At 53.4% G+C, this 22857-nt stretch overlaps 6 protein-coding genes across 6 annotated transcripts; 2 read left to right on the top strand and 4 right to left on the bottom strand.

Annotated features, from left to right (window-relative positions):
• Positions 1-69: 69 nt before the first annotated feature.
• On the bottom strand, positions 70-1635 carry BO72DRAFT_448142 (uncharacterized protein). Its single transcript, XM_040944719.1, has 3 exons — positions 1028-1635; positions 609-949; positions 70-527 (listed from the first exon to the last, which is right to left on the bottom strand). Exons 1-3 carry the CDS (start codon positions 1184-1186, stop codon positions 443-445), a joined length of 585 nt encoding a protein of 194 aa, XP_040801088.1. The 5' UTR covers positions 1187-1635; the 3' UTR covers positions 70-442.
• Positions 1636-3039: 1404 nt separating this feature from the next.
• On the top strand, positions 3040-6626 carry BO72DRAFT_486157 (exoribonuclease II). Its single transcript, XM_040947932.1, has 3 exons — positions 3040-3298; positions 3358-3752; positions 3821-6626. The coding sequence occupies exons 1-3, from the start codon at positions 3089-3091 to the stop codon at positions 6489-6491; spliced, it is 3276 nt and encodes a 1091-aa protein (XP_040801087.1). The 5' UTR covers positions 3040-3088; the 3' UTR covers positions 6492-6626.
• An 18-nt stretch (positions 6627-6644) lies between these two features.
• Positions 6645-9060, bottom strand: BO72DRAFT_477515 (acyl-CoA synthetase). Its single transcript, XM_040947450.1, has 5 exons — positions 8650-9060; positions 8268-8578; positions 7265-8193; positions 6950-7182; positions 6645-6872 (listed from the first exon to the last, which is right to left on the bottom strand). The coding sequence occupies exons 1-5, from the start codon at positions 8984-8986 to the stop codon at positions 6832-6834; spliced, it is 1851 nt and encodes a 616-aa protein (XP_040801086.1). The 5' UTR covers positions 8987-9060; the 3' UTR covers positions 6645-6831.
• A 2291-nt stretch (positions 9061-11351) lies between these two features.
• On the top strand, positions 11352-11971 carry BO72DRAFT_342462 (BolA family protein; the record flags this gene model as incomplete). The annotated part of the gene is made up of 3 exons (XM_040940628.1): positions 11352-11390; positions 11533-11639; positions 11812-11971. Coding segments are annotated over 3 exons (306 nt in total), but the record flags the coding sequence as incomplete, so codon positions are not given.
• A 1244-nt stretch (positions 11972-13215) lies between these two features.
• On the bottom strand, positions 13216-14228 carry BO72DRAFT_448136 (syntaxin). Its single transcript, XM_040944718.1, has one exon. The coding sequence runs from the start codon at positions 13810-13812 to the stop codon at positions 13279-13281; it is 534 nt and encodes a 177-aa protein (XP_040801084.1). The 5' UTR covers positions 13813-14228; the 3' UTR covers positions 13216-13278.
• A 5168-nt stretch (positions 14229-19396) lies between these two features.
• BO72DRAFT_110309 (peptide MFS transporter) lies at positions 19397-21433 on the bottom strand. The gene is made up of 3 exons (XM_040938946.1): positions 21305-21433; positions 20851-21182; positions 19397-20795 (listed from the first exon to the last, which is right to left on the bottom strand). The coding sequence occupies exons 1-3, from the start codon at positions 21337-21339 to the stop codon at positions 19414-19416; spliced, it is 1749 nt and encodes a 582-aa protein (XP_040801083.1). The 5' UTR covers positions 21340-21433; the 3' UTR covers positions 19397-19413.
• Positions 21434-22857: the final 1424 nt, after the last annotated feature.

The following is a 22857-nucleotide window of genomic DNA, read 5'->3' as shown; positions in this document are numbered from 1 at the left end:
TTTGGGTTGGGGGGGTCAGGGTGTGGACTGGGGGTTAAACTTATGACTGATTATATTGGTTCTAGTTTTGGTTGGACTATGCTATTTGTTTTTTTTTTGGTGCTGAGCTGGTATAGTATATATAATTCCGGGGAGGGTGGGTGTATTAGCTGGAGTATTAAGGCTGAAAACAGGAAATGGGAACAGAACAGAATCTAAAGTACATAAGTGGAAAAACGGTGGATGAAATGAAGGGAAAGGCGGGAGGGACATTCAAGAGAGAAATCTGAGAACAAGAGAGGTCCACCGTTGTGGTACAGTACAGTACAGTACAAACAAACAAACAAGCATTTCTTCACATCAACGCCACTGTTACCACCACCAGCAGCAGCAGGTTAGCATTACTTATCCTTTCATCATCATCACCCCAGGAATCCATCGCGCAACAGCATTTCATCATCCTCTACCCCTCCAACTTCTCCACCCCAGCCTTCTTCTTCTGTCGCCAGAGAACGATCCCACAGATCGCAGAGAAGAAGAACATGATACTAAGGTATCCATCGTTAGCCCAAACCCACCCCCATCTCTATCATATCCCTCACAACAAGAGAGAGGGGATCAAAACGCACCATAAAGCAATACTCAACCCCCAAATCGACTTGGCCTCCAAACACACCGCCTTGGTCGCCCCGATCCAATTGCTGTAGTTGACTTTCCCATCCAGATGGTCGAGGTAACTGCTCAGATGCGTGGCAAAGGTGTAAGCCGAAGAGTTGTTGTTGCTGCTACTGCTGCTGCTGCTCCCGATCTTCGTGCATTGCAGGTACGACAGCGGTTTGCCCAGGATGACGGCCACCACGATTACGGCGATGAGGAGCAGCGTGTCCAGGACGGCGGCGGCCAGGAAGGGGAGGATGTTGTCGTAGTAGAGGATTGTGGTGATTAGTGCGTAGATTACGGCGATGCTTGTCTTTTTGATGGGGTTGTTAGTTCTGGGTGTTTTGGGTAAGGGGTTTGGGAAGGCTTGGGGGGTAAGGGAGGAACTGACAACTGTGATGGTGCCGATGAAGATGGCCGGGGGTGTGGCGTTGTTGGACACGATTTCTGAGATGAAGTTGGCTGTGAGGCCGATGATGGTGATCAGGCTGCACATTTGGATCAGGCGCGCGATTAGGAAGGTTGCGCCTAGGAGGCCGTAGGGAGGCATTTTGTTGATGGTTTGGATTCTGTGAATGTGGGTGTGCTGGTGTATGTGTCTGTGTGCTCGAGGTTGCGAGGACAAGGTCGACTTTGGGTTGGACAATGATTATGAGGGGCTAGGTGATGATTATAAGGTGCTTTGCAGCGAAGGAGTGTAGATGTGAATAGACACAATCCGGACAAAGGAAAGAAAGTATGGAGAGAAAGTATAATAAAAGGAAGAAGGAAAGTAAAGGCAAGGAGGGTGTGAGTTACTCTGAATAGACTTATTGACTCAAGTTGAGAAGTATCCGGTTGAGACAATGAGGCCTTAAATACTGTGTACATCTCCCCATCTTGTCTCATCCTGCTCCCATCCCCCAACCCAACGATCAACGATCAACAAAAGAAGCTCAGGTCTAGACCACCATGCCATACTGAGCCTCTCATTGCCCTCTGCTGCAGCGCCAATGGTCGACTCGCATGGGTCCAGTCGAATGCTGAGCCGGGAAGCGAGCGCTTACAATCTCGATTGGCATCCACCCTGGCGCGTAGCGATCTCCCTTCTCCGGGACAGCCGGCCACTCCTAGCCAACAGCCACCAGAGCTTATTTCGACCTGAGACAACCGTCTGTCAAGGACTGGCGCTCGGGAAGGTAGCTTTGTTACGGAGACCTTTGCCCTGGTGAAGCGCTCCCTGGTCTGTTTGCACGCATGGGCCCTAGCCATTTGCCTGTGATAGCGATACTGGATCAGAACTGTCTGTCGGATCTTATTATAGATGCAGACACACGGAAGCGTCTGTATGCAGATCTGTGTCGCCAGATCCCTGGATTTCGAGCTGCTGTCCCGCATCTCTATATTAAGCATGGGGGTCAGACCCTGGCCCTGCGTAGATGAGGCTAATGGACTGGCCGTTGTTGGTGGTATGTCAACGTGACTAACGCTAGATGAAATACTCTGGTCCCGCTTTTGCACGAGCCTTATTCCCACAGTGAGAGGGTTGGCTCGCTACACTTGCACCATATGCACGCGCTGGGCTTGTCGGTGGGTGTTGGCCCATCCGTATAGCCAGTCTTCTGAAACCGCCGTGGCTATGTCACGCCAATTGATGCGGGAAATGCTTCTGAGCCTGATCTAGGCACTGGGCAATGCTATTTGCAGCCACTAATCCGGTGGTGAGTTGATACGTATCTGGAGCAGATAGAACGAGCCACCAGCCATCGGTGGCGGTAGGGCCACTCGATCGCTCGCAATTGTCCTCATCTGAGGCTGTCCGAGGTGATGCTGCATACAGCTTGACTGTTTTGTCCTCAAACATGGGCCCGGTCTCTTCTAATGGTAGCGCGCAAGTTATGTGCTCGTTGCATTCTTTGTGTCGAGACCGCCTTGGGATGCCAATCTATGGCATTGATCAAGTTAGTCAACTCATGTTTCGCAGAGAGTGAGGTAGGTGAGACCAGAATGTCGCTAGTGACTGGGATCGTGGTATCATCGGTCTTCGTATCCACTAGTCAACAGGCTGGACAAGGTATTTCCCTTCACTTTATCGAAGCAGGAGGATAGCATGCAATTGACCTCGACTGGCACTCAGATCATGCTGTAGGGATTTTGGCACAGAGATTGGCAGTGTAGTGAGTATATGTAAGCGAGCTAAAATAGTGAGCTCGCTTTCGAGTAAAGACTCTCAATGAATAATTTCCTGTTTGAGGTTCATCCTGCCCTTGCAGTGTCCAGATGTGCTGTATACATATGCACCTTGGAAACATCTATAAAATGACTAATCATTGATGGCAAACTGTCTGACCGCCCAAGCGGTGAGTGGCAAATGCCGGCCTTATCAGTGGATTTTTCGGTGTCGGGGATTTGCCGCCGTGCGCTCTTTCCCTCCTCCTGCCTCTCAGATACACCTGCTCTGCGATTGTTGGGCATGTATGATGGGTGCTCCAGAATGTCCTTGCTACTCTCCAAGGCGAGAGTCTCGCAGAGAGTGGCTGGTGTGAATCGCTATGCCTCCAACCTGAAGCTTGTCCGGACCTGCGGGATCGCAGCATCGCGTGCCTCCCCGAGATTAAGTGTCAGCAATCCCACTAAAGACTATCTTATCATCCAACGGCGACATTTCAGTCTAGGATCCAAGGTAAAATAATCCACCCGAATGCTTTGCTTACTCCGGTGGTTAATCGCTGGGTTGCCTAGTGTCTCTCCCCTCAAGACCATCCTCAAGACTATGAACCGTCCAAACCGACGACTTCAACTCAAGGCGACGACCTGCTGCAATCGGCACTTTCACTCGAAAATCTTCGGCTGCGACTCGAATTTGAGAAGTACGGAAATGTTCGAGACTATCTGCAGAAATGGCAAGACAGCCAGGATAATTGGGCGGACCCTGTCCGAGGACCTGGAACCGCGAACAAGATGCTCGCGACCGATGCCTGGAGAGGGAACATGCTGAACGACAACCGTGAAGCTATGGATGCAGGATTTGATGTCCTACGAGAGTCAGACGATGATGCGGAGCTTCACAACAGAGACGATGAAGGCGCGGGTCTGAATCACTACCTGGAGCCAGGTGACCTTGTGGCCATGTCAGCGTAAGTGAGCTCCGAAAGTTCTTCATTTCTGCAATAACCTCGCTGACGTCCCCCCTCCAACCGCACAGGTCTGATGGGATCCTTATTTACGCAATCTACGTTCGCTCTATTGCCAAGCAGCAGCAATTTTACACGGATAGAGGTAAATGGCGCATCGGTTTCAAGAGGGACCTTGAATACGTCGTGAAGGGATTCGTGCCGCGGGAAATGGTGGCGTCCCTTCTGCCTCACTTCCCCGAAGATCTTGCTGCGATGAGTAGTGAATTTCAGTCCACCATCGAGGGCGGAGTTCCCAGGCATGCAGGAGCTCATCTCATCAAGAAGATTCAAGAGTTCGACTTGGGCGTGCGGGAAATCTACCGCAACAACGCGCTACGGCTGGACAACCTCCACGACTTGGTGGCAGACGACGAATCAAACTTGTTATGTACCCTCGAGGAACTGGCCTGCAAGGCTCTGGAAATCGAGGAGGACCAGTTGGATCCAACGTTGCTTTTCCTCATTCATCGGTGCGTCCACGAGAACTCGTTCCTGATCGATTATGACCGGAGCTCTCTTTTCGTCAACCATTACCTAGTCAGACCTCGACGTGTTGCCCGGGTGATCAATACCGTTTGCACTTGGGTGCATGAGCACCAAGATTATATTGTCAACTCAGCCCGTGGCAAGGACACCCCCTATATCCGCAACCATCCTCTACAGCAGTTTCTGTTAAAGGCCCAGCGTCTCATTCGGCAGAGTCGGACTGTGCGATCCCCAACCACCGTGGCATGCGTGGGCCCAAGCGCTGTACGAGTCGAGCCCAAAGAGAACGCTAGCCCTGCGATATACCGTGAGGTTCCCACCGAGAAGTTCAACGACGATGATCGTGCCATCATAGAATACTTGCAGCATTGGTGCCTGCCTCCTCGGCGAATGACAAGAGGTCATATGCGGTCCGCGGGGTCGCATATCATGCGCAGCACCGGCATGTACAGCGCGGTGGAATTGGGCCCCGCGACAGCCACGCTCTTCTTGCAGGAGCTAGGTGTATTCCATCCTTGGGAGAATACACGTCTTCTCGACCATCATCTTGCTCTTCCCGGGCATGGGGTCTCTCACGAAAGCGATAATCTGTGGGCTAGAGTAGCCGGAGAAGCCCAATTGCTCGCGGACAAGAGCCAACTCGAAGATTCCATGAAGGATTTGCGGGTTGATTGGGGTGATCTGCAAGTTTACTGTGTAGACGACGTTAGTGCAAAGGAGATTGATGACGGTGTCTCACTCGAGCGCATCCCCGGATCAGACGACACTTTCTGGATTCATATCCATGTTGCCAACCCCACCGCATTCTTGGATCACGAATCGAGCATCATCAAGCGGGCCGCCTCTCGAGCCGAGAGTCTTTACGTCCCTGAGCGTAGTTATCCCATGATTCCCGACTCCGTGACGCAGAAACACTTCAGTTTGGGCCCGAACCGTCCCACGCTCACATTCAGCGCCAAGATGAATCTCCAGGGCGACATTCTGGACACTAAGGTTGCAAACGGTACGATTCGGAAAGTAACATACATAACTCATGACCGACTACGCCGCATCTTCAAGCCAGACACCGAAGCCAACGATAGCACTCAGAACCTATCCGTGGGAGGAGAATTTCCCGAGCGAATCGCTGGTCGTAAGGGAATCACAGAGACGCTTACTCCTGAGGATGAGGAAACCTTCCACATTCTCCGTCAGTTGATGGCGGGCTGGCGTGAACGTCGTCGTGAAAATGGAATGCTGGAATTCCACTACCCGCCCCGAGTTTCCGTTTCCATGTCAGTTGGCTCCGTTGCTCTACCGCCGCGAAAGCTGGAAGCTACCGAAGGCCGCTATGTCCTGGGCGACCCGGTGATCCGACTCCGCCATCACAACATCGACCTACAGGCGGTCCGCGACGATACGACCGACAACCTGATCTCTCTCCTCATGAACTTGGGATGCTGTGTTTCCGCCTCCTGGTTGTCGTCGCGCAACATCCCCGCCGTCTACGACGGCACCCAGTACCACCCTGAGTATCGCAAGCTTACGCGGGAGAACATGGAACAAATCGGCGGCCAGGAATGGCTGAACCTGGCCTCCCCCACGGGCATCTCGCTCTCCCGCCCCATCCGGCACGTCTCGCTCGGCCTCGACGCGTACGTCAAGTCCACCAGCCCGCTCCGTCGCTACAGCGACCTGGTAGCCCACTACCAGATCGAGGCAGCGCTGCGGTTCGAGCATGCCCACAACCGTCGTTTGGACGCCGCCGCCGCATCCGAGACGGAATGCCGCTCCGTCCTCCCCTTCTCCGCGGCCGACGTAGACCGCTGGCTCGCGCGGTCCCTGTCGTTGCGCCTTCGGCTGCGCGAGTGCGAGCGCGCCTCCATGCAGTTCTGGGCGTGTCTGCTGTTCTTCCGCGCGTTCTACTTCGCCGAGTCCCCGCTGCCGGCGACCTTCCAGTGTCAGATCAGCAAGCGCTATGATCAGGCGGACCTGGCCAGCACGTTCCAAAGCAGGGGCTGGAACGGCGTCCTCTCCGCTTTCGGCGTCCGGTGTCGGGTTCTCGTGCCCCCCAGCATGCCGGACGCGGACCAAGTGGATGTCATGAGTCTGGTGGAGGCCAAGGTCACGCTTGTCGATATGGACCGGATGCTGGTCGTCGTGGAGGCGACCCGGTTCATCTGTGGCTCGCCTGCGCAGTCAATGTTGGGGGCGTATAGACCTACCATGGCTTAGCGGGATGTGTGTGTGTGTGTGTGTGTGTGTGTGTGTGTATGTGTACAATCTGGCTTCTGGGTGTATATTGTTTCATGCCATTGTGCACCATGTAAGATACATAGTATACCATCTCTCTCTCTTATTTTAGCGACGTCTGTACAACTGTCTTTTGGAAGTACTCTGTAGGTGTATTTGCGTAAGCGATATCCACATGCTGGACAACATTCTATAACAGTCAACCACCCGGAAACTCGGTACAGTAATATTCCCTGCATATTCAAGTATATTCAACCGTGAACCCCACGTATGCTCTGAGGGAGATATACAGCCCAAAAGCTACCTAATCAAACCCATCAACTCAAGCACCAAACACCTCCTTGACGAGCGTCTTCTTATTGACTGCAAAAGAATTAGCCACCGCCCTCAAGAAGAAGAAGAGAAACAAGAGAACAGAGAAGATAGAACTGGGGACATACCCTTGCCCATGGCATTCCGCGGAATAGGTCCACTCAGGACCTTCATCTCCTGCGGCAGCTTGTAATTCGCCAGCCGATCCTTCAGGGCGCGCCGCATGTCCATGGCGCCCCAGGGCTTACCGTTCCGGCCGCCCGTGGTCGCGAATTCCGGGTTCAGCACCACCACGGCTGCGACCTTCTGGCCCCATTGGTCGGAGGGGAGGCCCACGACCGCAGCTTCTGAAATTTGAGGGCTGTGCCGCGCAGCAAGAGGGGTTAGCGTGGGGAGAGGGGGAAGACTCAGATCAGGGTTGGGTAAAGGGGTAGTATACGTACAGCGAAAGCAACTCGCGCTCGACCTCCAGGGCGCTGACCTTCTCGCCGCCGGTCTTGATGATGTCGACGCTGCGGCGGCCCTGGATGAAGTACATGGGGCCCCGGGCCCAGTCGCCACTGGCGCCGGAGCCGGCGCCCTCGACGAGGCGGCGGGTCGCGACGTCGCCCGTCTTGAACCAGTCACCCCGGGTATCTTCGGCGGGCACGAAGGACTCGCGCGTGGCGGCGGCGTTGGCCCAGTACTCCTGGAAGATGGTGGGCCCGCGGAGCTGGATCTCGCCCTCGCGCTCGCGGCCGGTGCGCGGGTCGATCTCCTGGCCCGGCCGGATGACCTCGTCCGTGTCCGTGTCGACCAGCCGCGCCTCCACGGACGGCAGCGGCCAGCCGACGCTGCCGTCGACGCGGTCGCCGACTGCCAGCCCGCAGCTGATCGCCATCCCCACCTCCGTCATCCCGTAGCGCTCCAGCAGCACGTTGCCGTCGCTGAGGGCCTGCCACGCCTGCTTCGTGGGCGTCGGCAGCGCCGCGGACCCTGAGATGTTCAGCCGCAGGTTCGCCGGGCGGATGGCCGTGCGGGCCGCGGTTTGAACCTCCGGTTCGAGGGTGGGGAAGGACGAGAGTAGGCGGTTGTAGATGGTCGGGACGGCGGTGAGGAAGGTGATGATCTCCTTCTTCTTCTTCTGTGGGTCAGGCACCGACTCCGGAAGGAACGGGGCGGCGAGCCGCTTCCACACTGCGTCCGCGTTGAACGGGAACATGAACTCGATGGACGAGCCGGCCAGGACCGGCGTCACGATCGCGTTGACCGTGCCGTGGATGTGGTGCAGAGGGAGCAGGTGGAGGAGCCGGTCCTGCGCGGTGTACTCCCATGCTTGGAGGAGCGAGGCCGCTTGCGCCGTCAGCGCGGATTGCGGGATCAGGACGCCTTTCTGCGCTGGTGTGTCAGCACCGTCCCTTACTTTCTTGGAGGATGAAGATGAAAAGGAAAAGATAGCTTCCGTACCGGTCGGTTCGTGGTCCCGGAGGTGTACAGCATCATCCCACCGCGGGGTTGCTGTCCTGTAACGTCTTCCAGGGTCACCGACGAGGGGCCCAGACTCGTGGCTCCCACTTCGATCTTCTTCTTCACGTCAAGGATGGGTTCCCGGTCCAGTCCGGCTTTCAGGACGTCCTGGGCTTTGTTGGCGTACTTTTCCGTGGCCAGCAGGACCTTGGCCTGCGAATTGTCCATGATGTACTTGAGTTCGCCGACCGGGAAAGCAGGGGAGAGGGGGAGGGCGATCGCGTCGCTGGCGAGGATCGAGAGAAGCGTCACTGCCGTCGCGGTCAGTTCAAGGACCTGTTCTCAAGTATGCGGAGAGGAAACAGGACAAGCCGAACAGTACCTACGTAGTCGTAGCTGTTCTCCGCCAGGAAAGCAACCCTCTCCCCCGACAACCTGCTATGACGCCCTCCTCCAGATTGTATGAGTTGCTCCTTGGCCTGTAGGACATCTGCGACCAGGTTGCCGTACGTGAAGGAGCGAGACGATGCGCTGTGGACGACCGCCAGGTTGGATTGGTCGTGGTTCTGGAGGGCGCGGAAGAGAGGCAGGTTCGGCAGCGAGGCGAGCGATCGACGACTTGCAGGTGTCAGGCCAGCTCGAGCGCGAGCATGGCGGACCAGACAGGGAGAGAAAATTGAGCCCCGCGACAGGACTGAGATCAATGGGCGGCCTGGCATGATGAAGCTTGGAGAAGCATGCAGTGCATGTTCAGGAGTCTGGGTGAAAGATGCTCAGAAATCACGAACTGATGTCATTTTCAGAAGAGCTCCCGCGGAGGTTGGCGGAGAGTCGGCGGTCTCGGCGCTGCGATAAGACCCTTTGCTCCGGTTATCGGCGGTTCCCCATGTCTGGAGCTTCGTCCGGGGAAGCGATCACGTGTATCCCTCTGGAACTATAAAACAGTTAGATCTTCGATTTGTATAGGTCGCGGAGCGTCCGAAGCCTTCTACGAGGAAATACGGGGGAGAGAGTTACCCCTCGCTGGGTTATATTTAGAACGAGCTTGAGTCTAGCAATGGCAGGGGGAATAACCTCGACTTCAAGGTGCACTTAAGATCCCTGAACACAGAATCACGCCGCTTTCCCTTGCACTTCTTGGTCAGTGGCTCGAGTTCGAGCCGTTTCTTTGCCTTTCTACCTTTTCCCTCTTTTTAAGACATGGCTTGCAGGCAGGTGAAGTGGGTTGCGGTGAATGGAAGGAGGGAAGGGGTGTTACAGGAAGGTGGATGTTCTCGGATTCTGCAGATGAACCAAGATATGCTTTACTTGCGGATGATGATGGGGTATTCGAGAGGGTATTCTCTCTCTCCCTGCCGGGAGAAAATAGATGTATTCGAAGACGATAGGCTTGGAGCACGTCAGGATTACATACATTACGGTGGGTGGGTGATCTTACAAGTGTATACTAGAGCAAGAAATCTGAACAAAGCCTTTGAGATATCACCATCTTTGCAATGCCATCTACCTAGACAGTGTCGGTATCCTATCTTATCTCGAGAGGTGGTCGCACCAACAGTAGAAGAGGCCATCTGCCTTGCTGCAGCAGGAGCGCAACCAGGATAGTGAAGTCGAATAGATGATTGCCTGTTGCGCACGTTTATAAGTCTTTATATTATATAGGGCTATACTTCATAGCTTGCGGCATGAAGTAGGTGTGGTATGACAAATACCTACCCACAGCCTTGGCTCACTGTCAGCGTGTCAGTGAGATTGCATAGAAGCAAGTGTTTCGTCACACCTGAGCCCGTTAGCCTAGCCTAGTCGCACCATCCTGATCTTGATACTTTCTGTACAGCAGCGTAAATCTGAATGCTTGCAAGCACAATCTTGTGTATCCAACTGAAGGCCTTGCGATCATGGCCGATGGCTATCTGCAGCTCAATGGCGGGCTGACGCTGCATCACTGGCGCGTCACTGGGCGCATCACCAGCCTGGCCTGGCATTCGTCAAATAACCAAATAGCCACCCTAGCCTGTATGTAGCAGTAACTTGAGGAATGTCGACAGATCTGGTACAGCCAGGCAGCTTAAATGGCTAGGCTTGCGATAGTTCTTTTGTCGTAGGCTTGCTGCCATTAGGATTGACCTTTAAGTAGGTTCCTAAATTTACCACCGCTCACCAGACTGGGCCTTTTCCTGAGATGTCTGCCCAATGAATGCTTCGCATTGGAGCGCTGAAATACATCAGTGACGGGTGGGAACCAGCCATACTCATTCTGGAATGCTTGCTGCGGAAGACTGGCGGTGCGAGTGTCCTCGATGTATGACTGTCAGCGAGGTTAGCGAAGTGCTCTGTTAGTTAACAGCCAACCAATCCGTAGCCCGGGGCACAATAAAGAACACCAACGATACTGCAATCCAATTCTCCTGCGTATAGAGACCCCTACGAGCCCGGGACCTTTCTACTTCTTATTGAGGGCAGACTGCTCTTGAATGCTCGAAAATAGGATAAAAAAAGACAACAGTCTTGACCACCGTTAGACTGTGGGAACCATTGCCCTGTAATTTAGAGTCTAACAGACATGAAGACATGAAGCGATGCGATCAGGTTGGCCATTGACTTGTTATAGGCATGGTACGATGTACAGCAGGTGTACAATATATTGAAGTCCGCGGAGGCACTGCACTGCAGCACCCCGCTAATCCCAAAGTAGCAACGCATCAGCCTGCCGCGGGCCCGGCCAATTACCGCCATCGGATTCTCAGCGACCCCCGGTACCATCCACTGCACCAGTTCAATGCGATTAATTCCATCCCGCTCCAATTGAACCCTCCGCTCGACACAACAACCACACCCTCCATCAGTTCCACTGCATAGACCTCTACAACCCTCGGCCCATTCCGCCTCTACCCCGATCAATCGTCCGTACCTGAAGCAATCCGAATCTCCCACCTCAACCCCCCACGGCCCTCACCTCCTCCGATCCAACAGAACAAGAAATCAATGCTTCTCCGCACCACCCGCCTCCCAGGCCTCCTCCTCCGACCTACCAGCTGCAGCCGCCAGTTCTTCTCAACCACCGCCACCGCCACCGCCAAAATGACCTCCAACACGCCAGTTGAAGACCTCATCCGCGAAAAGGTGAGCCGCCCTTCCCCCGAGCCAACCGTGCCTGGCACCTCAAAACCTCCAACCTCAAATCAGCCCACCAGAATCCAATCCCCAATCCCCCGGAACCCAATCCAACCCACCCACCCACACTAACGTTATATCCCACGAACAGCTAACAACAGCCTTCACGCCCACCACCCTCTTGATCCGCAACGACTCGCACAAACACGCCCACCACGCGCCCATGCGTGACTCCACCTCCAAGGAAACCCATTTTCAGTGAGCCTCGGCCCCAGCCCAGCCCAGCCCAGGCCATCGAACATCGAACATCGAACATCGAACATCGAACATCGAACATCGAACATCGAACATTGCCAGATCCCAAACCCCAATCCCAAAGCCCCAACCCCGGAGAAAATAAGCCCAGACTAACTCGAAACTCTGACACCAGCGTAACAATCACCTCCTCGTCCTTCGCCTCGAAACCCCAACCCGCGCGACACCGGATGGTCTACAGCTTGTTAAAGGAGGAGATGAGCCGGGAGGGCGGGATCCATGCGCTGCAGTTGCGGACGAAGACGCCGGAGGAGGAGGGGCGGGAGCGGGAGAGGGCGGCGGCGCAGTAACTTTCCTATCAGCAGCATTGTTTATGAATATACATCATTGGGACGGTTCAATTCGGAGGTAGGTAGGGTTGGCGGGTGGGGGTTTCGCAATAACATAATTTCCAGTATGCACATACTCTCGCATGCTAGACATACATGCATGGAACAGTTGATCAGTCAACGAATCTACTTACAACAGCCAAATAAACCAACAAAGGGAAGCATCATTATTATTAGGATAGTCGATTATTACGTAAAAAGGATTGGGACAGTGATGGTGGTAGTGGCGGTGGTGGTTTCTAGCGCCCAACGAACCAAAGGCACACACAACACACAACACACACAAGAACAACAACTCTATTATATACACTGCGATTAGCCATCCTGCGCGGATCCCCTAGCACCCCCCGACAGGGGAGCGACAAGGGTCGAGTTTCATCATCAAAGGCCGCATAACGCCCCTCCCCTTCAAAGACAGATAGTTCATACCAGCCATACAGGCCACACAACATGGAAGCGAAGACGCAGGGCACGAGAGGGAAGAAGCGGAGGGGCTGAACGGAGCATAGGGGACCGCAGAGCGCAGTGACGGGCGTGCTTTTTCAACCAGAGAATCAGAAGCAGCGAAGAAAAAGAAGAACAGGGTGGTATTCCAACAGAAAAGAAGAAGTAAAAAAAAAAGACTCAAAACTGGAAATAGCAATCGGCCCCGTGGTTGTCCAGTTGTCCGACGTCGGCGCAAAAGCACAAACCTGGACTGGGACAAGGGGCGCGATCAATGGATTCGTTACAGCCTGGCGTAAAAAGTGTGACAACGGGATCGGTCATAGGGATTTAAGGATCGACGTGAATAACCGCATCGATCCGACCCAAGTCGGCTGGTTCGAACACGGCCATCGGATGTTAACTTGGAACGAAGCCGCCCTCATTTCTTGTTGGCTTCGGTGACACCAACGGCTACACCAACGACGATGGCGATGATGAGGACTGGAGACATGTCAGCTGCGTCTAGAGCAATGATTTCGGTGATGGAAAGCTACTTACTGACGACCAACAGGGCGTACCACTTCCACTTTCTTGCCCGGCGAGCGCTGGCAATGGCTTCCGTGATCTGAGTGTTGGCATTGGCGACGTTTCCAGCAACGTTCTCGGCGTCTTGGCTGATCTGCTCCACAGCAGGCTCCTGCATGTGAACCAGCTCTGCGACCTCCTGGTACAATCGGCCCAGCTCGATCATATCCTGCTCAATCTTGCGAATAGCGGCCGAACGCTCCAAGGCCGCCTGTCTGGCGTCGTTGGCCTGTCTAGTACGGCTACCAGTAACCTAGAGCACTGATTAGCGAGTCATCCGGGGCAATCGCGGACAAGGGCCACCATACCTGGAAGCTCTGCTCCTGGCCCAGCAGCACACTGTCGACACCCTGCTCGATCTCTTCGGGAGTCGCCTCGGGGTTCGCGATCTCGTAACGTCTGCGAACCTGCTCTCTCAAGCGCTTCTGGAAGTCGGACTGGCATCGCTGGTACTGTTCGATCTCGCGACGGAGGTTGCGGCTGGTGACGTCGACCTGCGTCTGGACGCGGTTGTCTCCGGAGCCCGGGGTCTGCTTGATCTTCTTCAACAGATCACGGAGGTAGCGGAAGCCGTTGTTGATCTCGTCCTCAATGTAATCCAGAGTCTGGCGGGCGACCTGGTCCTCCTTTCCAGTGCTGGAGTCGAGCATGGCATTCTGGGCGGCGGCCAGCTGGCCCTCGCGCTTGGCCTTCAGGTCCGCGATACCATCGTTGATCTCCCTGCACTTGTTCAACAGCGTGGTGGCGTCGGCCGGCTGTTCCGCGATCGCATTCATTTCTGGTGGTGCGGAGAGCTTGCGTTAGAAGACTGGCTGTTTCGCATGACGGGTCCGAGCTGCGGCGCGCTTACCGTAGGTGCCGTTACCCTGGCCCTGCTCGACGGCATTGGCCTGGTCATAGGGGTTCTGGTTGTAGCCCTGCTCGCCATAAGGGTTGTACTGGCCGTAGCCACCCTGATTACCTCCGTACTTTGTTGTTCACAGGTCAGCAATGAAGGTCGAGGTGCGCATGAGCTCAGGAGTCAGGGGAGGGGTAGCAGCGGCGGTCGCGGAAGGTCGTGACCATGCTTTAAACGGAGACATACACTCATTGTGATATTATTTCGAGGCTATGTATATTTGAGATGGAAGTTTCGTAGTGATAGCGTCACTGGGAGTTATCTTGCGGAAGAGTCAAGTCGCAGGCTCGAAGGGACCAATTCGCAAAGCGATCGGAGCTCGGGTCGTACGGGAAACGACGACGGGGGGGGGGGGGGGGTTAATAGCGCGATCGACGGTAGATAGGATGAGGTGAGTTCGTTCCGACAGGGAGGAGGGGACGAGACGAAGGAGGGCGTGTAGGAAGGACGAAGGTGGGGTGAAATGAGGAAGAGAGGTCGTGGATGAAATGAACGTTGGAAAAAGAATAGGCAGTAGTTTTTGAGTTGAGGTAAGAATTGAAGGGCAAAAAGAAAGAGTGACGGGTGAGACACACACTGGCGGCGGCTGCTGAGCCACGGGCGCGGAGGCGGTTTGAAGGAATGACTGATGGTTGGTTTGGTTAAGGATTGGATGGCTTGGAGGGCTCAGAGGGCTTGGATGGACGACGGGCTGGATGGCTCTGGCCCGCAGACGGCAATCTCGACAAAAACAACAACACGCACAAATTCAACCAGAAAATGAAGGTAAAGAAAAGAAGATCAGTTAAAGGAATGACTGAAGAGTAAGGTGGTTAAGTTAGTTAGCAGAAAGAAAGGGTTTGTTTCAAAACAGCAGTCTCCTCTTCTTTTTCTCTAGGTCGGTCACAGACTCACAGGTAAGTCAGGGGGTGAAATCTGCGCCCACTGCAATTTTTCGCCCAATGTATAATTAGTAGGGGGGGCTTCCAAGCTACTGCACAGACCAGTGGACGATCCTCGAGTCCCCTTTTCCCTTCCCATGAAGCAGGAGGGCAATCAAAACAATAATCTAAGTTGAGGACTGGTGAAACAAGGGAAGGACTGAGCTGCGATGGGGCTAAACGGCGGGTTCGAAGTGCAACAACCGGTGAGGTCGACAGATCGGATCTATGGACTACTGATCGGTAGGCAGGCAAGCAATAGTCTCTATACCATAAATTTCTCTGGTCATATGCAGATAGAGATTGTAGTTTGTTGACCTGTGCAGCTCCAATCCAGATGTGTATGTGCTGCACTCAATTTGCGGGCGCCAAAGTGGAAGATGACGGCGCTCTCTCCAAGCCCTCGCGACCAATTGAGCCCTGGAACAAATTACTACTACAAACAGCCCCAATGCTTGAGTGAAATGTTTTAGCAGTCCAGCACTGCGCGGACTCTATACCCACTACGTACCACACACAGTATACTCAAAAGCATATTCCCCGTCCAGCAGAGGAGGGGCAGGACCATTCTGCACGTCATTGACAGGACACCAACTCGATTATGCTAGAAGAGCTTGAACGGTCCTCCCCACTCTTGGCTGGCCCGAACAGTCAATTGGAAACTACCGTGTCAATTGATTAACTACTCCGTAAGTTCCTCAAAAGACCATAACCAAAACCCTCGCAGACCGCTTCTCTGCGGACACAATTCCCCACAACCAACAGGTGTCTCGAAATATGAAGTGAACCATCCCGTCAAGTTTCACCCATCATCCCACAATGCAGTATTGTGTCGCGTTAGAACGAGATGCGAGTCAGGCTCGCCTCAGAGACACTTTCTTGCGTTATCTCCGCCACCATCAGTACCTTTCCACCAGGCAGGCAGCTCCACAATCCCCGGAGACCCTGTGGCCACTGGCCTGGTTTGTCCGCACATCAGAGATGGTCACCTATAATTAGCAACCAATTCCCAACGTGCAGCCAATCTCGTAGGTTGGAGAACGAGTTCGCTGCGTGTGGTGGAGTGGAGGGGCACTGCCCCGTTGTACTGTACACCTCTGACAACTGGACACGCCACATTCCCTGGTGACTTCTAGGTGGCTCAGCAGTCGTTGTGGCTGGAAGACTTTCGCTTGTTCATACTACTAACTCGCTGTTTATACTGAGTACTATACAACATTCTCTTGCCAGCTGTATGCATTCATAGAAGACACATCGACATTGGCAAGTATCTCGTGGATCACGATCGGCCAACTGTAACTTCCGGCTCAGTAACAAGTTCCCTTTCTGCTCATCAGGTATAGCAACCGGCGGAGAACAAATCCACGGCTAGAGATATGCTTGTAGGCCCAATCACAATCTGAACCGAGATCTCTCGCTCGTGACAACAGAGCCTAGGGAATACCACTAAGCTACTCCAACAGCACCGTCCACACCACCATCTGATTCCAGCAACCGTCCATCAGAGGGCCTAGTACCCAGTATGCCATCCAAAGCGTAAATCACTACACGTGAAAAGGAGTGCAACACAGAATCTGCAAGCATGGCCACCCTGCATCTCGAATCGACATATCTGCATGCAAGGATCCACCAGGATGCACGACGGGAAATGAGGGCCCGAAGCTCTGGTCTTCATGCCACAGGGATTGCAGATTCGATCTGCTCACCTGCTAAATCATAGCATCGCTATGGGATAGACCCTGCAGTGCTCGAAACTGCTTTGGGCTTCCCTTCTTTCATACCGAGATTCACACACCCATTCACCTATAACCTCACGACTAACAAAATCGTGACCGCTGTCAGAAGTACCCGAGCAAGCAAGTTATAAATGGCATAGGCATTCTTTCAGCGAATCCCTTCGGTCTTTGCCTGGAGACTAACTGGAGGAGTAACTTACAGACAACACTCAACGTGTCATTCTTAGAGTATCCATGTAAAGCGACTGACTGTATAGTTTTTTTTTCAGGTATCCCATGGAGTAAGTATCTCCAAAAATTCCTGAACAAGCAAACCACTTTTCAAGCAGGTGAATCTGCGAATAAGCGTTTGGGGGGAATTTCAATATAATTTGTGATATTCAAGAAGCTACTTATACTTGACATATGACCCATGGCTACCGTCTATACAGTCACAGCCCGCGCAACCGAACACCTCATAGAGCACAACCGTAAAGCTTAAGCGCCCCACAATCATAAAAATCGGCTCTGATCATCGTATGAACCCTATATCCAATGATGGAAATCGTAGTCCAACTCTCAGGGACCTAGATTGCAGATTGCAGGTGACTGCTTCAGGCCAGCGTGCTGCAGATGCCGTCTCTCTTCAAGTACTAGACCTAGTACCTCTGCGAGCAAGCCGCTTTCCAAGCAAGCATCTCTGCAAGCCTACATCGAACAGTCAACTATCTCCCAACCGAAATCGCATGGCCAAGGACCAGGAATAGAGCGAATATGCCCCTAGATCCCGATGTCCGTTGCAAAGACCTAGACGTCGTAAGCACTATACACTACACACAGCCATACAATACAATAGTCCCAAGAAGTATGTATATTCTCTGCACTCAAAAACTTCGAACAGCCTCTTCCACAGCCCCACGGATCAGCGGGTTATCAACCAGCTTTACCCAAGACCTCAGAATGGACAGTTGGACTCCCCCACCAAAATTACATCCGTGCCTGCGAGACGAATCCATCAACACCCGTAAAATCTGGACAGGCCAGCCAAGGACCAGCCAGAAAATCCACCAGAAGTATCACCAACCCCAGTAGGAGAGGGTGGAGGTAAAGAGTCACCGTCCAGGAACGGACCTCTCCAGACCGAGCACAGCGGCACAAGTCCGAAGTCACTGACCTACCACCAGATACAGCATCTACAACAGTCCAGTACAAATGCACGGCATCTCTGAGGCATGGAATAGACCCAAACAGCAAGCATGACCAGCACCGTGGACACTTGACTCATACATCACTTGCACGAGTCCCGTTCTACGAACCCACAAATCCCAGGTACGATACCGAAGCACCCACAACCATAACCACATCCACATCCACATCCACAGGGTGTGTGTGTGTGGTGGACATCAACATCCTCGTGGTGTTAACAACAGGTAATCCACAAGAGAGAAGTCCCGACCAATGCAAATCAATCCGATGCAATACAATCCAAACCCAGGCCCAGAACCACAGCTTTTTAGAAACCCCCCCCCCCCCCACAACCAACAGAACCAGAAGAAAAAAAAAAGAAAGAAAGAAAGAAAGAAAGAAAAGAACAAACAATCCCATGGAACCTATCTCGAACGCCCAGCCTTCCAGTAGACTAGTACTTCCAGCACTTCCTCCCACTCCCGGAGGGAATACTAGCTTACTGTGTAGTCTAGTCTACCATCCCAGTCCGCAGAATTTCCGCCCTCCAGCGGAAAGAGCAAAAAAAGAAAATATACTCCGTACTTCGTCCGTAAGGTACCAAAACCTCGACCCGGAAATTCCCGAAATTCTAATCCGTACCGCTACCATCCAACCCAATATCTTCCAGCATTGGGAATGAAATCCTCACCATCATCTTGGACTACAAACACCACTTAAGTATATGTATGCATCATCGATCTCAACTATCAAGAACATCCAATGATTTCAATAAAACGATACTTACATAAAAAAAAATCCCTCCATGGTGGTCCGAGTCAACCTACTGAGTACAACAGCCAAGAGTAAGAGCAAGAGCAAGAGCAAGAGCAAGAGCAAGAGCAAGCGCAAAAGCAAGAGCCGCACCAGCCAAACAACACAACACTCCTAGTACTCCAGCGCTGGGGCACCCAAATTGCAACTTGCAAAAAGCAAAAAAGAAAACCATTACCTAACCATGAGCAATGCTTATTATGCAACCACAACCGCAATCCCACCGCCAAGCCCTCATCTCATGATAAGACATGGGCCCCACTGCACTTACATTTGTCCAAGTCCAACTGCACTGCTTCCATCAGGTGGCGCCGTGTTGGGTCCGCGGAGCCAGTCAGGCACTGTTCCGGAAGCGGATAAGCTGGGAAAGGCCCCCGGGCCCAAAATGCCAAGAGATGCTAAGACAAACTACTGCAGGGACGGGGCCGGAATGGAAGGAACAAAAGAAAAAAAAAAGAGGGCCCCATCCGGATAGAGCGGCCTCTTCACTGAATGGGTCATGTGGTCTCACACTGACGCGGTTGAGGTTGAGGCGATACTGGCACAAAATGTTTGAGTAAGTGAAATAAGAATCCTGTATATGCTAACTAGAATCTATACTATATAGTGTAGTAAATAATAATGAAAAAAAAAAACGTCAATCCGTACACCCTGCATATATACACACATGGGGTCGTCATACTGCATCTGCTCATCAAAGGGCTGGGACGCGAGCCTGCGCGAGATGATCAAGTATATCACGTTTCAAAAAAAGATCAAAACGCCATCCACGAACATCGCAAAGCTAAACACAAAAGAATTATGATACATTAGAATGGGGGGGGGGAGGGGATTCCGATCAGGAATCTAGTTGTGCTCATCCTTCTTCTGCTCCTGCTCGATGGGGGCAGGAACCTCGGGATCTTCCGCGTCCAGGGCGTTCATCTCGTCCTCCTGGTCGTTCAGGTGGTGGTAAACCATCCAGAAGATGATACCGGCAATGAAGGAGGCACAGGCCAGACCGACAAACATCCACATGATGGCGGGGTCGAACGCAGCGGGCGTCAGAGCCTCGGCAATAGCGGAACCGAACGCGTTGGTGAGCAGGTACATGGACTGCACGAACGACTTCATGGACGGAGGCGCCTTGGTGTAGGCGTACTCCAGACCGGACACCGAGGCGAAAATCTCAGAAACACCGATGAAGACGTAGGCAGGCGTCTGGATCGCGATGTGGACGTGGTTGCCAGTGGCCGCACCATCAACGATGGAGGCATCACAGAGGGGCTTGCCATAGCAAGGTCCGGCAGAGTAGATCAAGTGCTGGACAATGGCCGCGTACATCATAGCAAGGGAGGCGATGACGAATCCAACGGAGATACGGGTGATGGGGCGGAACTGGATGCGCATGCGGCGGAGCAGGGGGTAAACAAGAGTCTCCAAGACCGGGATGAAGACAATGACAGAGATGGGATCGAAGTTCTGCATCAAGTCGTTGGGGATACCGTGGCTCTCCATCTCACCGGCCTGGGTGACGAAGTTGCTGGAGAACTGGCCGTAGACAACCCAGTAGACGGGGTAGAAAGCGAACACACGGCATGCGACCAGGGCGCGCTTGAGCTCATCAATGAAGTGATCATCCCAGGGCAGATCGGGTCGGTTGCCTCCATTGGTGGCTTGCCAGCTAGGCTTGGCTGCGTCCATGTTGCGGTTGACGATCATGATTCCCAGAGCCTTGAAAGCATCCGTGATGATGGAACCTTGAGGAGGACGGACCACGTAGAACTTGCGGCCGAAGATAAGGACACCAGTACCGACGGCAAACATGCACAAGCAGAGCAGGTAGCCAGACCAGAAGCCGATGTACTTCTCCATGTAAGGCGTGGCGATCAGGGACAGGGAGCCAATGTTGATGCAGGCGTAGAAGATCATGTAAATGCGCTGGATGGTCAAGGCGGGATCGATGATGACCCGCTCACCCTTGGGGGTCGTCTTGATCGCCATCTTCTTCCGCTTGTATTGGTCGGCAATCAGAGGAGCGACGTTACTCTTGATACCGCCGGTGCCCAGACCAATGATCAAGATGGAAACAATGAAGCCACCAACACCCGCTCCATGGGAGAGAGCAGTGGGGATAGACGTGCAAACCAAGATAAGGAGACCGACCAGGTAGATGATACAGAAAACCACGATCGTCTTGTACTTGCCCAAATATTGATCGGCAACAATAGCACCAAGGATGGGAGTTACTACGGACCGAGGTCAGTAAGAGGAATGAGGACGGACCGAGCCAGAATGACTAACCATAACACCAGAACTGGAAGAAAGTGGTCAGACCAGTGGCACCACGTTGGCCCATGCCAAGGGCACCACGACCCTGACTGCCATCGAGAGGGCGTTGGATGTAGTTTTGGAACATGCCGGACATTCCGTAGTAGGTGAAACGCTCGCAAAGCTCGACAACAGCGACGAGCCAAGCAGAGACGGGCAGATGTTCGGCGACATGACGGAGGGTTCGGACCTCTTCCTGGTTGGGTTCCTCACCATCAGGAGTAGCGTCGAGAGCCTTCTCCGTCATGTAGGCCTTCTCGTTCGAGGTGACCTCGGTGATAGTGCCATGGCCCTGTTGGAACGGCCTGGAGCATGACATGTTAGTCTCGAGACGGTAGGGCAATGCTTGATGACTCAGCAGGCGCTGCGCTACATGGCAGGCGCACAGAGACACAAGACAAGAATAAGAAAGAAAAGGAGCACATACTGAGCAATATCAGCCTCGCGATCTCCGGAAGACATGGTGGCAGAGACCAGGCAAGGGAATTGGTCCGACAGGAACGGTCGCAGTAGGGCAGATTTCCACAGGAAAGAAGACAGAAAGACCAGCGTTGAGGAGGGAAATGGCCCTCACCTTATATCTCCCTCGACGGTCGACGATATAGGAACAGTAACCGAAGCGGACCCATCTTGTCCCCGAACCAATGGCCGCTAGATAGATAGAGGAGAGACCCCATCGGAGGGTGGAAAGGAAGGCAAATGGCGACGGCCGAGCAGGGGAGATGCCGATGTAACCCCAGGCTGAAAGCAAAATGTTGATATGACAAGCAGCACCAAGCATGACCTGAGACAAGTGGGAAAGACGTTGATTGGCTTGTAAGGGGAGCAAAACCCGGCTGCAGTTTGGAACGCCAAGAAGGTCGGGCCCTGCCGGTGAGTGCGGAATGTTTTTTTCTTTCCTCCCTCGAACCAAATTTCCACTTTTCCCTCGTGGCGAAAAACAGTTCCTCTCGCAGTTTTTTTCCCACCCCTCGCTTCCAGTCCTTCCCTCACCCACTCGAGATCATTGCCTGTTTGAGCTTTGTCTTGCATATCATCCGATTTTTCATGGTTATGCGCCACCACCCCTGGCTGGCCTTTCAAATTTGCAGAGAATCATAGTGTCCGATGAACTGACTGACGGACTGCATGGCCAGCCAGCTAGCTAGCCGGCCTAATCAGGACCCGGGAATTCGTTTCGTACAGAAAAGTGATCCAATCTTTCGTGCCGTCGGTTGGACCACCGCAAGCGGAACATGTTAGGTAACATAAACACTTTTAGCTGTAGGCTAGCAGATAAGCATGGCGTGTCTTATTCGTGACTCAAACGGAGTTGGAAGGAAACTCCGCCGCGTTTCTCAAAGGGCGCAGAGGGCGCGCGCGCTGACTGTGGCCACTGGCCACCTTTCGTGCGTTGGAAATCTTGTTCCCCCGCCTGTCCATGCGAGGATCAGCACTCAGCACGATTGCAACGTCGGGCTTCCCCGCGTGTGGTGTGCGAGCAAATGAGTCAATAGCTTGTGACCTATCATCGGTGCATCACAAATCAAATCAAGTCATTCGACAGGAGCAATGCAATCGCCCTTCCGAGATATCCCCAGTGTCTCTGTAACAAGCAATGCTTGTCTCAGCCCAGAGCTGTGCTTATTTCTGCTGCCTCCTCTGCCTCTTCCTTGCCCTCAAGCCGTACAAGCCGTAATCGGAGAGTTCGCAATGCCATTGAACCCATTCCGCGTAGATTAGGCGATGTTCTCGAAGGGGCCGGCGAGTGGAACAAAGTTATCGTCTATGGGGGAGCCGACGGGGGAGCCGAGGCGTCGGCAAATCCCCAGCTTAGCTTTTCCCTTAAGATATGGGGATGGAGTCGGAGAAACATTGCTCGTCTGATGAGTTCTGATCGGATCATTGCTGTACAGGGACTGGGCGTTGTTGACGACGATCGAAGGCTTCCTCATTGGGGTATGGTTCCATTCTGATCGGCTCCAGCCGCCAAGGCAAAAC

This window comes from Aspergillus fijiensis (assembly GCF_003184825.1).
Source record: "Aspergillus fijiensis CBS 313.89 unplaced genomic scaffold BO72scaffold_24, whole genome shotgun sequence".
Taxonomy (NCBI): Eukaryota; Fungi; Ascomycota; class Eurotiomycetes; order Eurotiales; family Aspergillaceae; genus Aspergillus; species Aspergillus fijiensis.
This window is presented reverse-complemented; position numbering and strand designations above follow the sequence as displayed.